Below are 13,593 nucleotides of genomic sequence, written 5' to 3'. Positions count from 1 at the left end.
CCTGTGGTCATAGCTCCCGCGTCCCAAGCGGGTGAGGGTGTGGTCCCCCCAGCTTGCCGGTCGCGGGGAGCCCAGGGACCTGCTGTCCCCCAAGGCAGCAGTCCTGGGCTAACGTCTCCACGTCGGGGAGGAGCCACTGCCCCTACTAGAGGCCGAGGGCAAGAGGGGCGAGCAGGCAGGGCCCGCGTCCACTGAGGTCCTCAAGTGCCCATGCCCGGCTCTGAGCCCAGGGCCATGAGGGGGGCAGGAACCCGGTTGCCTGAGCCGGGACGTGGGCTGAATGCGGCCTCCCACCCCCCCCCTTTTTTTTTTTTTTTTTTTTTAATGTATGAGTGACACACAGACCAAGCATCTGCCAAGTCTCTGGGCCGCTGTGGTCCCCCGAAGCCTGACCCCCACCTCAGCCCCCCAGCGCATCGCCATCCCCTCACCTGCACGACCAGACGCGGGTGACCCTGCTCGCCAAGCGCAGACATTTCCACGCTGACCGGGGAGGGGCAGGCGGGCAAGTGCCCAGTGCCCGCGGCCAGGCGCTGGGGCTGCAGCCGCAGTTGTGCAATGCCCGCCGTCAGAGCCCGGCATCGCTCTCACTGGCATGGCAGTGTCCGCTCTTCAGCTAAGAGGGGCACCGAACCATGTGCAACAGGCGGGCAAGCCCGGGGTGGGATTCGAACCAGCTCCGGGCGGAGAGGGGCTCCCGGCCGCCTCGAGCCCTGCCCGCCGCCCTTGGCTCGGGCTCCCCCGCGGCCCCGGGTCACAGAGGCGGTTGCCAGGCGCCCCGCGGAGGAAAGATGCGGCTGGGAGCGTGCAGCCCGCGGAGCCCAGCAGGTGAGCCGCCGCCGGCCCGATGGTGGGACCGGGCCCGGCTCCCGCAGCCTCCTGCGCCTCGGCCGGAGCCGCCTGGCCCCCGCCCCCGGGTACGGACGAGCGCCTCCTCCCGCGGGGTCTCGGGGGCCCCTCCGGGCGGGGACGTCGGGGGACAGGGTGTCCGGTTTTGTCCGGGAGGAGCCGACTTCCGGGTGGCGGGGACCGGGCGAACCATCTTTATTTAAACCTCCGGCGGAGGGGTCGAGAGACCTCGGCGGGAAGTCAGCTCTGACGTTTGCAAAGCCTTTTACCTCCGGCCCGTGTCGTGCGGAGTCAGGAACAGGAAACTTCTGATCCTCGGCTCGGAGCAGTTGAAGCCCCCCGCACCCCCGCCGCCCCGCGCTGCCCGGGGGCGTCCGCAGGATGACCCACCTGTCTCTCCTCCCCAGGCGGCCGGACGCTGAACACTAGTGCTTGGGAAGGCCTGCACAGACCGTGGGGACACCCACGCTGGGCAGTCAGCCCATCTGTACACTAACACCCTCAGGGCGGGTCTTTGGGTTCGAGATGTCACCAACAGACCCACTTGCCTCACTAACTATGGTGGGGAGCTGAACTTCTTACAGCACTTCCCGGGGAGTTCCTGGATGAGGAGATGGGATCCGTTTGTGGGAGAAGTGAGGGGGCAGAGGAAAGGAAGGGACCTGCTGTACCCCTTAACTTAGTTAGCAGGTGCTCGGGGAATGCGGCTTCTCCCCAGCTCAGAGAAACCCCTAACATCCCAGCGATTTCTAAGGCGAACGACGGAAAATCCAAATTATAGCTGGATAAATTTTGGGTTAGCACTATCTCCCAGCCCTTTCCTTTATCTTCAAAGGCAAAAAAAAAACTGAGGCCCTAGCCAGTGGATCTCCCATCTTCAGAGGGAAAAACAAACAAAAAACTACTGCAGACTGCTGGGTACCCCAGTTTCTGACCTGTCGGTCTCACCAATCTGCATGTCTACCACGTTCCCAAAGGAGGCTGTGGCTACTTCAGTGGGAGCGTACTGGGAGACCCACTGGGCAGAGCACACCTCTGAGAGACGTGGTCTTGAAAGAGGCCCTCTCAGAGGTGTAGACTCTGTTAGCTCCAACCCCACAAAGTCCCAGTCGCAGCCATTCCATTTTAGACAAATCCATTTCCTTGTCTGTAAAATGAACTAAAAATCCACCTTCAGAGGCCTTCGCTCAAGTGTAAGTCTGAGTACACACGGCGGTTGCATTGTCCAATACCTGTTCCTGTCCCCTAGTACCCTTCACACACCCTGACTCTGGGCCTGTTTGCGGGAACTACGGAGCACGTGTCAGCCATGACACAAAGGGATGTCTGAACTACCAAAAGCATGCCGAAACTGTTCTCGTTCCTCTCCTCTAGGACTGGCAATGGCAGGATACCAGCTCTGGTCACCGTGGACTCCACTGGACGAGAGCTTCCAATGGCTGCGGCACACGACACCTACACCTTCCTCCAAGCACCCGTTTAGGGCCTCCCCCTGCCTCCCACACACCCCTTCTGACCTTGAAGTGCAGCTGTGTTTTCAAGAGGTCACTCTGGTCCTAGACAGCCCATTCCTGGAAACTGGAGTGAGCCCCAAGTTACCGTGTCACACGTCAGAGCTCTGCACGATGAGCACCAAGAAAGGACTTGTCAGGAAGCCCCAGCCCGTCCGCCTCAGTGGCGTGGACTCTGTCTTTGGCAGGGTCATCACGGCTCAGCCACCCAAGTGGACCGGAACCTTCCGCGTTTCAGATAAGTCCGCCTTTTGCAAAATCATCAGCAGGGAGCACCAGTGGCCCACGGGGCTCAAGGAGCCCCAGATTGAGATGACAGTGACGATGTGTAAACAGATGCTGCGCTCCATCCTCCTGCTGTACGCGACCTACAAGAAGTGCACCTTTGCCTTGCAGCACTCCAAGTGAAGGGCCCCGCTGACCCAGCTCCCCACAGCAGCCTCTGCTGTGTCCACATAAACCCAGCTGTGACATCGCCCTTCTGTCAGGAGCCTCCTCCCTTGTGTCTGGTGACACAGAGCCAGGGAGACCATCTCCACGGTGAAGTTAACAGCCATTTGGAGTCACACTAGCACTGACTTGTTCATGGGATAAAGAACCAATAAACAAACCATATACACAATGAGCCCAGTGTGAACTCACTGCACCACCTAAGAACACGATGAGCTGCGGGCTGAGGGTGTCAAGGGAGGAGAAGGGACTTCTGGGGGCCAGAGCATACGACATACGTGTATGTGGGTCAAGGGTTAGTTTAAAAAACCACGACAGAACCAGTCACAGCCTCAGATGGCTGGGGTACAAAGATGGTAGAAACAGTAACACCTGCACCGAAACTGTGATTTATGGCAGATGTGACCCCGACGAGACGTGACGTGACCCCGACACACTGTAGCTGATGAGTGCTCCTAACGTTTCTACGTCAGGTGATGTGATACATTCTTGTAACCAGGTTGTAGGCGTAACTCATAATGTGGAAACACACATTATAAACACAAACCCAATGAGTCTGATGCTACCTTTCCTTCCTTTTCCTTACACTGATACAGATTTTTTGAAAATTTTTTAAAAATTAAAAACAGTCAAGATATTCCTTCTGACTTTCACTGGGCAATGGGAAGAAGTTCAAGTCATCCCTCCAGAAAGCTCAAAGCTCTTCTCGTCCCAAATTAAGATGGTCCCGATAACATGAGACGTGACTTTAAGTGGTAGAAATACAAGTATATTGCCAAGCGTCCCAACAGTTCTCCACCCAAACCTCACTTCAGTTCGTCTCATCCTAAATAATAAAGGAAATAAAGGAATAAATAATAAAGGAAATAAACAATAAAGGAAACCCAGAAAGAGGAATGAGGCAGTTGAGGCAGAACTCAGAATTTATTTGCAAAACTGGCACAAGCCTACATTCTAGAATAGATGGAGCAGTTTCACAAGCAGTTCCCAAGGCCTAGAAGCATGACTCAGAGAGCTCTCTGCAGTGTGGCACTGCCAGGACTGTTCACACCAGTAAGTAATGCTACACAGGCATCCCGGGCCAGGCACTGATGTCAGACACCCTAGGAAATCCACAGTGAACTCCATGACCCCTCCTCAAGGACAGAACAGGGTGCTTCCATTAGAAAAGCTGATGGCACAGGGGAAGCGGAGACAGACATGGGGAGAGGCAGCAGCCTCTTCAGGTCTAATCAGAACTGTCATCACTCTCGTTACTCTCTTGCGCCTTTTCTCCATCACTCGCCTCATCTCCTTCATCTTCATCACCACCCTAAGGGGCAAAGGACAAGTAAGTATTGTAGATGACTGTTCCAGGGGACCCCGTGAATTGTCTAACACAGCCACACGGGATGCACAACAGCACTGTCACCATCACTCAAACCAGTGGCAGACATTAAACCATTCATTTGTAAATCAAACACTCTGCCATCTGCCATCGCTCTTGACATCATGAAGGCTGAGCCACGACACGGAGGTAGGTGATTTTTGATACTGACTTGTATCATTTTGCAATGAAAGCAAACCTACATGATTTTGAATAAACCAGGGTCCTCAGTTTTACTGCATGTATGTGATAGCAACAAAGCAAGTACTCCATACAGAATGAAATAGGTGTTAAAAGTATTGGCATATCGGGCCGGCGCCATGGCTCACTTGGCTAATCCTGCGTCTGTGGTGCTGGCACCCCAGGTTCTAGTCCCGGTTGTTCCTCTTCCAGTCCAGCTCTCTGCTGTGCCCCAGGAAGGCTGTGGAGGATGGCTCAAGTTCTTGGGTCCCTGCACCGCATGGGAGACCGGGAGGAAGCGCCTTGCTCCTGGCTTTGGATCGGCATAGCGCCGGCTGTGGCAGCCATTAGGGGAGTGAACCAACAGAAGGAAGACCTTTCTCTCTGTCTCACTGTCTATAACTCTCTCTCTGTCTCTCTCTCTCACTAACTCTGCCTGGCAAAAAAAAAAAAAAAAAGTATTGGCATATCAACAGGAGACAGCATGAAATCCTCTCTGGTTTGAAACTCCAGTATGGGAGGTTTGCTTAGGAAAAACAGCCAACAAAGAGAATACTGTCAGGGCTGGTGGTATGGCATAGAGTAAACCGCCACCTGCAGCGTCAGCAGCCCATGTGGATGCCAGTTCGAGTCCTGGCTGCTCCACTTCTGATCAAGTTCCCTGCTAATGTGCTTGAGAAAGCAGAAGATGGCCCAAGTGCTTGGGCCCCTGCACCCATGTGAGAGACCTGGAAGAAGCTCCTGGCTTCTGGCTTCAGTGTAGATGTGGCCATTTGAGGACTGAACCAGTGGATGGAAGATCTATCTCTATCTCTGTAACTCTGCCTTTCAAATAAATACATAATCTTTATTTTATTTATTTGAAAGAGTTACAGAGAGGTAGAGACAGAGAGAGAGGTCTTCCATTCGCTGGTTCACTCCCCGACTGGCCCCAATGGCTGGAGTTGCGCCAATCCAAAGCCAGGAGCCAGGAGCTTCTTCTGGGTCTCCCACACCGGTGCAGGAGCCCAAAGACTTGGGCCATCTTGTACTGCTTTCCAAGGCCATAGCAGAGAGCTGGATATGAAGAGGAGCAGCAAGGACTAGAACCGGCGCCCATATGGGATGCCTGTGCTTCATACCGGGGCTTTAACCCGCAGTGCCACAGTGCCAGCCCCAATCTTTTTTCTTTTAAAAACGAGGGGCCAGCGCTGTGGCGAAGTTGGTAAAGCCGCCACATGCAGTGCCGGCATCCCATATGGGTGCTGGTTCGAGTCTCAGCTACTCCATTTCTGATCCAGCTCTCTGCTATGGCCTGGGAAAGCAGTGCAAGATGGCCCAAGTGTTCGGGCCCCTGCACCCACGTGGGAGACCAGAAGAAACTCCTGGTTTCAGATTGGCCCAGCTCCGGCCGTTGCGGCCATCTGGGGAGTGAACCAGTGGATGAAAGACCCCTCTCTCTCTCTGCTTCTCTCTAACTCTGCCTTTCAAATAAATAAATGTTTAAAAAAAAAGAGAGAATATTGTCTACCTCAAATTCTTCATGAAAACAAGATCGAAGGAGGAGTATTAAGCAAATGAAACCAAGGATCATGTGAGTTTAAGGAGCTTTCATACTAAACAATCCAGACTGCACTGGAGAGAAGCTCCACAGCGGGGCTCTCCAGTCTCAGCTTCCTGGTGCCTACAGCCCACCCAAATTGTGGCAAAACGTCAGAAACACGCACTTTCATTTCGCTTTCTTCAAAGTTTCAGAAGCTCCTCTTATCACAGAACAGAGTAAGGACATCTCACTTTACTCCTCTGTGGCAGCTTCGGACTTAGTGCCGTTACTTTCACCAAATGCTTTTTCACTTTTTTTAACGTTCAAACGTGCTTAAATGACGTATCTCATTTTCTCAACAGAGTACCTCTTCCCTGCTCCCTTCTAAAATGGTTTCAGATATAAATTTGTAGGAAACAGGAGGCTACAATGGAAGCGAACCTCCAACTCCGTAACACATGCCACACTGGAGATACTGAAGAGTCATTCTAGCACTGTGTGGTTGTTCCTCGCGCCTGAGTTCACACAGCCACAGAAGCACGTGTCCTGAACTTCCGACCAACGAGAAGTAGTTAACAAAACCAAGTGTCCACACCAGACTCGGGCTCCCCTTGCAGACATACCTCCGCTGCTCTGCTCTGGGAGACCTGAGATGACTCCTCAGCCTCACTCTCATCTGCTGGGCTCTCCTGAGAAGTCTGGGACAGAATCTCTTCACCCTAAATGTGGATGAACCAAAACAAGTAGTGGGGTTGTAACGGACACATCTGGAGTCTTGGGGAAGAAAGGCTGAGTTTACAGGAAAATATCCTAGCCATTCAAAACACAGTCAAACATGGACACCAACTGTGATCCAACACCTTTAAACAGGGATGTTCATGGGGCCAGCGTTGTGTCAAGTGGATAAGCACCACCTGCTGATGGAACAAAGACATAAGCCTCAGCCATTCTTGCCCATTGCCCAGAAGATAAACACTGGAATGTATTCCTTGCCCTTGAATCTCAATTGGGTCTCACACCCTATTGCCTTTATACCCCACCCCTCACAGCCACCTCAAACACCAGTTGCAGGAACACTTCAAAGACCAGTGCCAAGAATTCCCCTCTGCCTGCTGCCCCCTACCCCCACCCCCATCCCTAGCCCTCCTAAAATAAAAATGCACAACCCCTGGGGGTCCGGGCCTTCTGCCATGCATTCCAGCCCTTGCACGCAGGCAGTTGGTCACCAACCTCTATGGGTTTATTTTCTCTGAATAAATTCGGTCTGGCTGTAAATTCATACACTGCCTCCTCTCTATTCTGCACCTCTTTTGCTAACATTTTGGTGCCCCGTGTGAGGAGGGCCCAATCTACAAAGCTTTTCCTAATACCTGTGATGCTGATATCCCAAATGAGCACAAGTTTGAGTACCAGCTGCTCTGCTTCTGATCCAGCTCTCTGCTAATGCACTTGGGAAAGTGGTGAAAGATGGTCCAAGGACCTGAGACCCCGTCACGCATATAGGAGGCCCATTCAGAGTTCTAGGCTCCTGGCTTTGGTCTGGAATGAGGCCATCTGGGGAATAAACCAGCAGATGGAAGACATCTTTCTCTCTGTCTTGCCCTTTCTCTCTGTAACTTTGCCTTTCAAATAAACAATTCTTTTAAAAAAAAAAAAGAAAAAAGAAAAAAGATTTATTTTATCTATTTGAATGACAGAGTTACAGAGAGAGGTAGAGATTGAGAGAGAGGTCTATCATCCATTGGTTCACTCTCCAGATGGCCATAACGGCCGGAGCTGCGCTGATCCGAAGCCAGGAGCTTCTTCTGGTCTCCCACGTGGGTGCAGGGGCCATCTTCTACTGCTTTCCCAGGCCATAGCAGAGAGCTGGATCGGAAGAGGAGCAGCCAGGACTAGAACCAACGCCCATATGAGATGCTGGTGCTTCAGGCCAAGGCTTTAACTCGCTGGACCATAGTGCTGGCCCCAACAATTCATTTTTAAAAAAAGATGTTCAGGGGCCAGTGCTGTGGTGCAGCAGGTTAATGCCCTGGCTTGAGGCACCGGCATCCTATGTGGGCGTCTGTTTGAGACTCAGCTGTTCTACTTCCAATCCAGCTCTCTGCTATGGCCTGGGAAAGCAGTACAAGATGGCCCAAGTCCTTGGGCCCCTGCACCCACGTGGGAGACCTGGAAGAAGCTTCTGGCTCCTGGCTTCGGATTGGCGCAGTTCCAGCCATTGTGACCAATTGGGGAGTGGACCAGTGGATGAAAGACCTCTCTCTCTCTCTCTGCCTCTCCTCCCTCTGTGTGGCTCTGATTTAAAAAAAAAAAAAAGATGTTCGGCCTGAGGTTTCTGATACAATAGGTATTTCTACAAAAGTCCAACTTTGTATTCAAGTATCATACTAGATTTTAAAAGACCAGACTGTATTGGTGAGTCAGTTAATGTTGAACATGGTTCTAAAATTTCTCAACTAGCTTCCAGTATATAAACACCAATGTATCATCCATGAAGAGCCAAGCAGAGGAGGAAACACAGTACATCAAGTCTGGGGCCGGCAGTGGGTTGAGTTATCTCCTATGATGCCAGCATCTTACACTGGAGAGCTGCCTGGAGTCCTCGTCGCTCTGCTTCTGATCCAGCTCCCTTCTAAGGCACCTGGAAAAGCAGTGGAGGACGGCCCCCTGCCACTCATCTGGGAGACCGGCATGGAGTTCTGGGATCCCGGCTTTGGCCATCTGGGCAGTGAACCAGCAGGTGAAAGATCTCTTTGTCTCTGCTCTCCTTCTCTCTTTATTGCTTTCAAATAAATAAATCTTAAAAAAGAACATTCACTCTGCATCAGCACCATTTGGACTCAAACTCTGGCTCCATTCGTAACACCTACTGCTAAATGACTTTATGTAAATAATTAATTTCTATCCATTTTTTCACAGAAACAAAATCCACGTCATAAGGTTGCTATAAAGAAAGGAAGCTAGCTCCCTGCAGCTTATTAGGAAACAGATTATAGCATGAATGAGAAGGGTTTGGGTCCTTTACCTCGTGGTTAAGATGCTGGTTGAAATGCCAACAACCCACACTGGAGTGCCTGCATTTGGTACTCTGCTCCTGACTCAGTCTCCTGCCAATGCAGGCCCTGCGAGGCAGCAGTGCTGGCTCCCGTGACTGGGCTCCTGCCACCCATGGGGGAAGCCTGGATAAAGTTCCTGGGCTTCAGCTTTGGCTCCAGCTGGGGGCCACTGCAGGCATTGTGGGGAGTGAGTGAGCAGACGGGAGTGTGCTCTCTGTGTGTATTTCTCTGTCTGGAAGGAGGGGAGGAAGGAGGGAAAAGAAAGAAAAAGGAGAGAGAAATAAAGAGGGGGGAGGGAAGATGTTAGGAAAGGAGGGAAGACGCACAGAACCAAGTGCCAACATTGCAAAGCAATATTTAAGGAAACCCAAGAATTTAGCCTATCAATTCAAAGACCTAGAAATACTCATCTATTAAAATTAGCCAAAGAGTAATTTCAGGAATAAAAGACATGGTTAGGGAAAAAAGAAAAAAAGAAAAACATTTGTCCAAGTACAAAAAGGTTATAATGAATCTACCCTCAAAAAAGGGCTTGCAGGGCCAGCGCTGTGGTGTAGAAGCTTAAGCCGCTGCCTGCAGTGCCAGCATCCCATATGGGTACCAGTTCGCGTCCTGGCTGCTCCACTTCCGATCCAACTGCCTGCTAATACACCTAGGAAAACAGCAGCTAATGACCCAAGTCCTTGAGCCTCTGCCACTCCCATGGCAGACCCAGAAAGAAGCTCCGGGCTTTGGCCTGGCCCAGCCCGGACTGTTCCAGCCATTTGGGGAGCGAACCAGTGGATGGAAGACCTTTCTTTCTCCTCTCTCAGCCTTTCAAATAAAATAAATGTTAAACAAAAAATGTTTACAGGCACCCCTCTGGCTGGGGAGGTAGGCTGGTGCTGATAGGGCTCTACCTCTACCTCTGGGATTGGCTGATATCAACAGCCTGTTCTGGTGCCTTCAAAGGCTGGGATGAGGGGAGCAACCAATGATTCTCCTAACTTAAAGGACTAAACAGTCACAGTGGGGACTTCATCCAGCACCTGTATGAGATGTTGGTGTTGTCTCATGGAACCTCAGATGCTCAAGTCCCTTATATTGGTTCTCTGTATCCAACAGGTTCTTCATCTGTGCAGAGAGAGGCCGACTGCACTGAGAGAAGAGTTTTGGATCACCTCCCTCACAAACAGATCCTCCATCCACTGGTTTACTCCCCAAATGGCTGTAACTGCCAGGTTTGGACCAAGCCAAAGTCAGGAGCCTGGGAATCCATATGGGTCTCCCACACAGGTGACAGAGGCCCAAGCGCTTAGACTATCCTCCAGTGACTTCCCAGGCTCACAGCAAGAAGCAGAGGAGCTGAGACTCAAAACAGCACTTCATTATGGGAGGCCAGGATCACAAGCTGAGGCTTAACCTGCTGTGCCACAATGCTTACCTACTTCTCGACGCTCTTAGAGAAAAACGGGAGGGGGACGTTACCGCCCGCGGCGCCCAAGGCTTACCTGCAAGTCCCGGTTTTTCAGGTTGCCCAGCCAGAAAGCCTCTCTACAGTTGTTGAGGACGAGCATGGCTTTGACCCTGCAGACTAGCAGCTCCAGGCTCTTCTTGAGCAAAGGCACATGACTCGTGAGTCCTGTGTCCTGGTGAATCTGAACGGAAACAAACACTCGTCTCATCTGAGTTCACACCATGTTATACATTCCTGTACAGAAACTGGAGTTCCTGACACCCCGAACACTGAGGAAGAGCACACGCTCTGCTCATCCGAACCGACAATGTTCCACCAAATAGCAGGGACCTGGCAGAGTATTCCCAGGAGAACAGCAGCTGATAACCTCAAAGCCTGGAAGACACGTCAGCAACACCTCGACATCCTCACTGTAACCTCCTGTGGACCAACCAGTAATGAATTTTCCTAAAATATTCTTGATCATATAATCACATTAAACACAGTCCTGTTGTGCTCCTTGAGACAGAAAACATCAGATTCATAACCACTAAAATGGCTTCAAGTGGCAAAGTCTTTAACGCTGAGAGGTTCTCACAAGGGACAGATGTGTGCTCTCAGGGGGCTGTGTCCAGCAGAGTCGCAGCTTGCACAGTATTCCTCCCACACGGTGCTGTGGGGACCGTCAACAGCAACAACAAGCACCTCGTACCCCAAAGAGATTCTGAAGGAGACAGGGCAGGTGCAGAATTCTCCTCCAGGAGACTGCCCTGTTCCAACCAGCAGCTGAGGATGGGAGTGCTCTGAACAGCCTGCCGGGGCAGACACTGCTCCAGACAGAATGGCTCAAGAAACACAAGGTGCCCTGGGTTTCCAAACAGCAACCGATGATGAAGCCCACAGGCAGGCTGGTGACGTGAGCGGCTCCTCTTACCTTGGAATGCCCGCATACGTGATGAAGCAGCCGTGTGTTCAACTGGAAGGCTTCCAGCAAACTCAGAACATCTTCCTAAAACCAGCAAGAGTCACAAATGCTAAATCAATGTTCTAATTTCCTGTATTTTTAAATTTTATTGTTATTTTCCACTAACACAGAACACGTGTACATTTTTATTGGGTACAGGACAATATTTTCACAAATGGGTACAACATCACCAGTTAAATCAGCTTATTAGCATTTCCATTTCCTTATCTTCCTCAAATTCCGTTGTAGACGAGGGATACCCTTGCATCACAGGTTCCAAAGCTGCTAAAATGCAGGCTGCAGCCGGTGTGGACATCACGCTACTGGGCCCCTCCAACAGCAGCGCCGGCCAACCTTCACTCTCAACCCTCCCACTTCGGGCCTCTGTGTAAATCTAAGAGTTACTGTAAGACCTGCATGTTAGTTGTAAGAAGGGTCCTGTCTTAGTTTTCCAGTCTGCAACATTAGGATAAAACACCACCTCTTCTTTCTCTTCCAGGGTAATGAGGGAGCAGTCAGACATGGTGAAAGTACTCTGCAACGTTCAACGTGCTAACTGTGTAAGGAGCCATCTCTGCCTCCATGCTTACTTCGCAACTCCAGCCCTGGGTGCCACATGTCTAAAAACTACCCAGACTGTTCACTGTAATAGTACCAAGTTTTAGGACACAAATGAATTGTTTGAAAGTTAATCCTGAGAGTAGATCTAGGGAAGTGCAAAGGACTAAGCAAATGAGGCACTAACATGAGGGCCAAGAAGTCCAGTGGCATAATCAGATCAAGCGACACAGCACCCACCCTCACATCTGGAGAAGGGAGAGGCAGGTTTGAACCAGGGTGGGGCTGAGGAATCAGCTTGCTTGGAAACATTCAGTCCTATTTGAGCATCTCTGGCTACAGGTGACACAGACCAGAGGGGCCCAGGTAGAACTAGGTCCAAATCGCAGGCTAAGGAAGTGTTCCACCTCCAGCCCCACCCAGGTGTGGCCACAGACATCTCTTCTGAGCAGCTCTTCCTCGCTCTTACCCGGTGCTTTTTGAAGCTGAAGTCTAGGAGCGGCATACACTGCTTCAGAAATGCTTCCACAAAGAGACGTCCGTACTGAAGAACAAAGACACAGAGACGTCCAGCAGAGGGTCTCACCTGAAAAGCCCTGCTGAGGCAGCACTGCATCGACCAGCCCAAGCGCTTATTTTTTCCATTTTTATATATAAAAAATTAACTGGGAGACATCAAAAGGTTAATTTGGAGAATGTGACTCAATGCAAAAACTAGACAGGCTCTCTAAGTACGCTCCAGACCTAGGCAGACTTAGCCGCCCCAAACATAGCTTAAGAGAGCAAAGAGTAGCAGATAGCATCTCCAGCTCCCTGAGGACAACTGTGGGGAGATAAGGAAGCACAGGGCTGATTTCTAAACTTCCCAATCGGGGCCGGCGCCATGGCTCACTTGGTTAATCCTCTGCCTGCGGTGCCAGCATCCCATATGGGTGCTGGGTTCTAGTCCTGGTTGCTCCTCTTACAGTCCAGCTCTCTGCTGTGGCCTGGGAAGGCGTGGAGGATGGCCCAAGTGCTTGGGCCCCTGCACCCTCATGGGAGACCAGGAGGAAGCACCTGGTTCCTGGCTTCAGATGGGCATAGCTCCGGCCCTAGTGGCCATTTGGCAGTTGAACCAACGGACAGAAGACCTTTCTCTCTGTCTCTCTCACTGTCTAACTCTGTCAAATAAATAAATAAAAAATAAACAGAAGCATCCCAATCAGGGAAATCACTGCAATCTTCCACACCGTGCCAGGGAGAAGAGTGGGCAGAGAGGACAGTGGGTAACAGGTGCTGGCCACTTCCCAGAAGCATTCTCCCAGCACACTCCCACTCAGCTATCGACTCAAGGACTCATCTGGGGAATCCCACAGGAGCAGAGCTTGGCAATCATCTGGCTATCAGCACCCACATTCATAAGGCTACCTCAAGGCCTTTTTTTCTTCCTTAAAGATTTATTTTATTTATTTGAAAGGCAGAATGACAGAAAAAAGGAGAGATAAAGACATCTTCCTTCCATTTGCTGGTTCACTCCCTAAATGGCCACGATAGGCAGGGCTGGGCCAGGCTGAAGCCAAGAGCCTGAAGCTCCATCTGGGTCTCCCACATGGGTGGCAGGGGCCCAAGCACTTGGCCATCACCTGCTGCTTTCCCAAGTGCATTAGCAGGGAGCTGTACGAGAAGCAGGGCAGCTGGGACTCGATCCAGTGCTCCACCATGG

At 51.4% G+C, this 13,593-nt stretch overlaps 2 protein-coding genes across 7 annotated transcripts in view; one reads left to right on the top strand and one right to left on the bottom strand.

Moving 5' to 3' along the window:
* The first annotated feature begins 2,231 nt into the window (after positions 1-2,231).
* FANCD2OS (FANCD2 opposite strand) lies at positions 2,232-2,768 on the top strand. The gene has a single exon (XM_062200069.1). The coding sequence runs from the start codon at positions 2,232-2,234 to the stop codon at positions 2,766-2,768; it is 537 nt and encodes a 178-aa protein (XP_062056053.1).
* A 947-nt stretch (positions 2,769-3,715) lies between these two features.
* The window catches only part of FANCD2 (FA complementation group D2), a 78,352-nt gene continuing 68,474 nt past the window's right edge, over positions 3,716-13,593 (bottom strand). For all 6 annotated transcript variants that reach the window (XM_062200441.1, XM_062200440.1, XM_062200444.1 and 3 more), the window contains 5 exons: positions 12,361-12,435; positions 11,304-11,378; positions 10,425-10,571; positions 6,502-6,597; positions 3,716-4,122 (listed from right to left, as the gene is read on the bottom strand). In XM_062200441.1, coding sequence (XP_062056425.1) covers positions 4,039-4,122; positions 6,502-6,597; positions 10,425-10,571; positions 11,304-11,378; positions 12,361-12,435 — 477 coding nt within the window. In that variant the 3' untranslated portion in view covers positions 3,716-4,038. The remainder of the gene's footprint in view (positions 4,123-6,501; positions 6,598-10,424; positions 10,572-11,303; positions 11,379-12,360; positions 12,436-13,593) is intronic.

Source organism: Lepus europaeus, chromosome 9 (assembly GCF_033115175.1).
Source record: "Lepus europaeus isolate LE1 chromosome 9, mLepTim1.pri, whole genome shotgun sequence".
Classification (NCBI taxonomy): domain Eukaryota; kingdom Metazoa; phylum Chordata; class Mammalia; order Lagomorpha; family Leporidae; genus Lepus; species Lepus europaeus.
This window is presented reverse-complemented; position numbering and strand designations above follow the sequence as displayed.

Bases quoted from the DNA above. Each gene is read 5' to 3' on its own strand.
- FANCD2OS (XM_062200069.1), top strand. From the start codon at position 2,232: ATGGCAGGATACCAGCTCTGGTCACCGTGGACTCCACTGGACGAGAGC.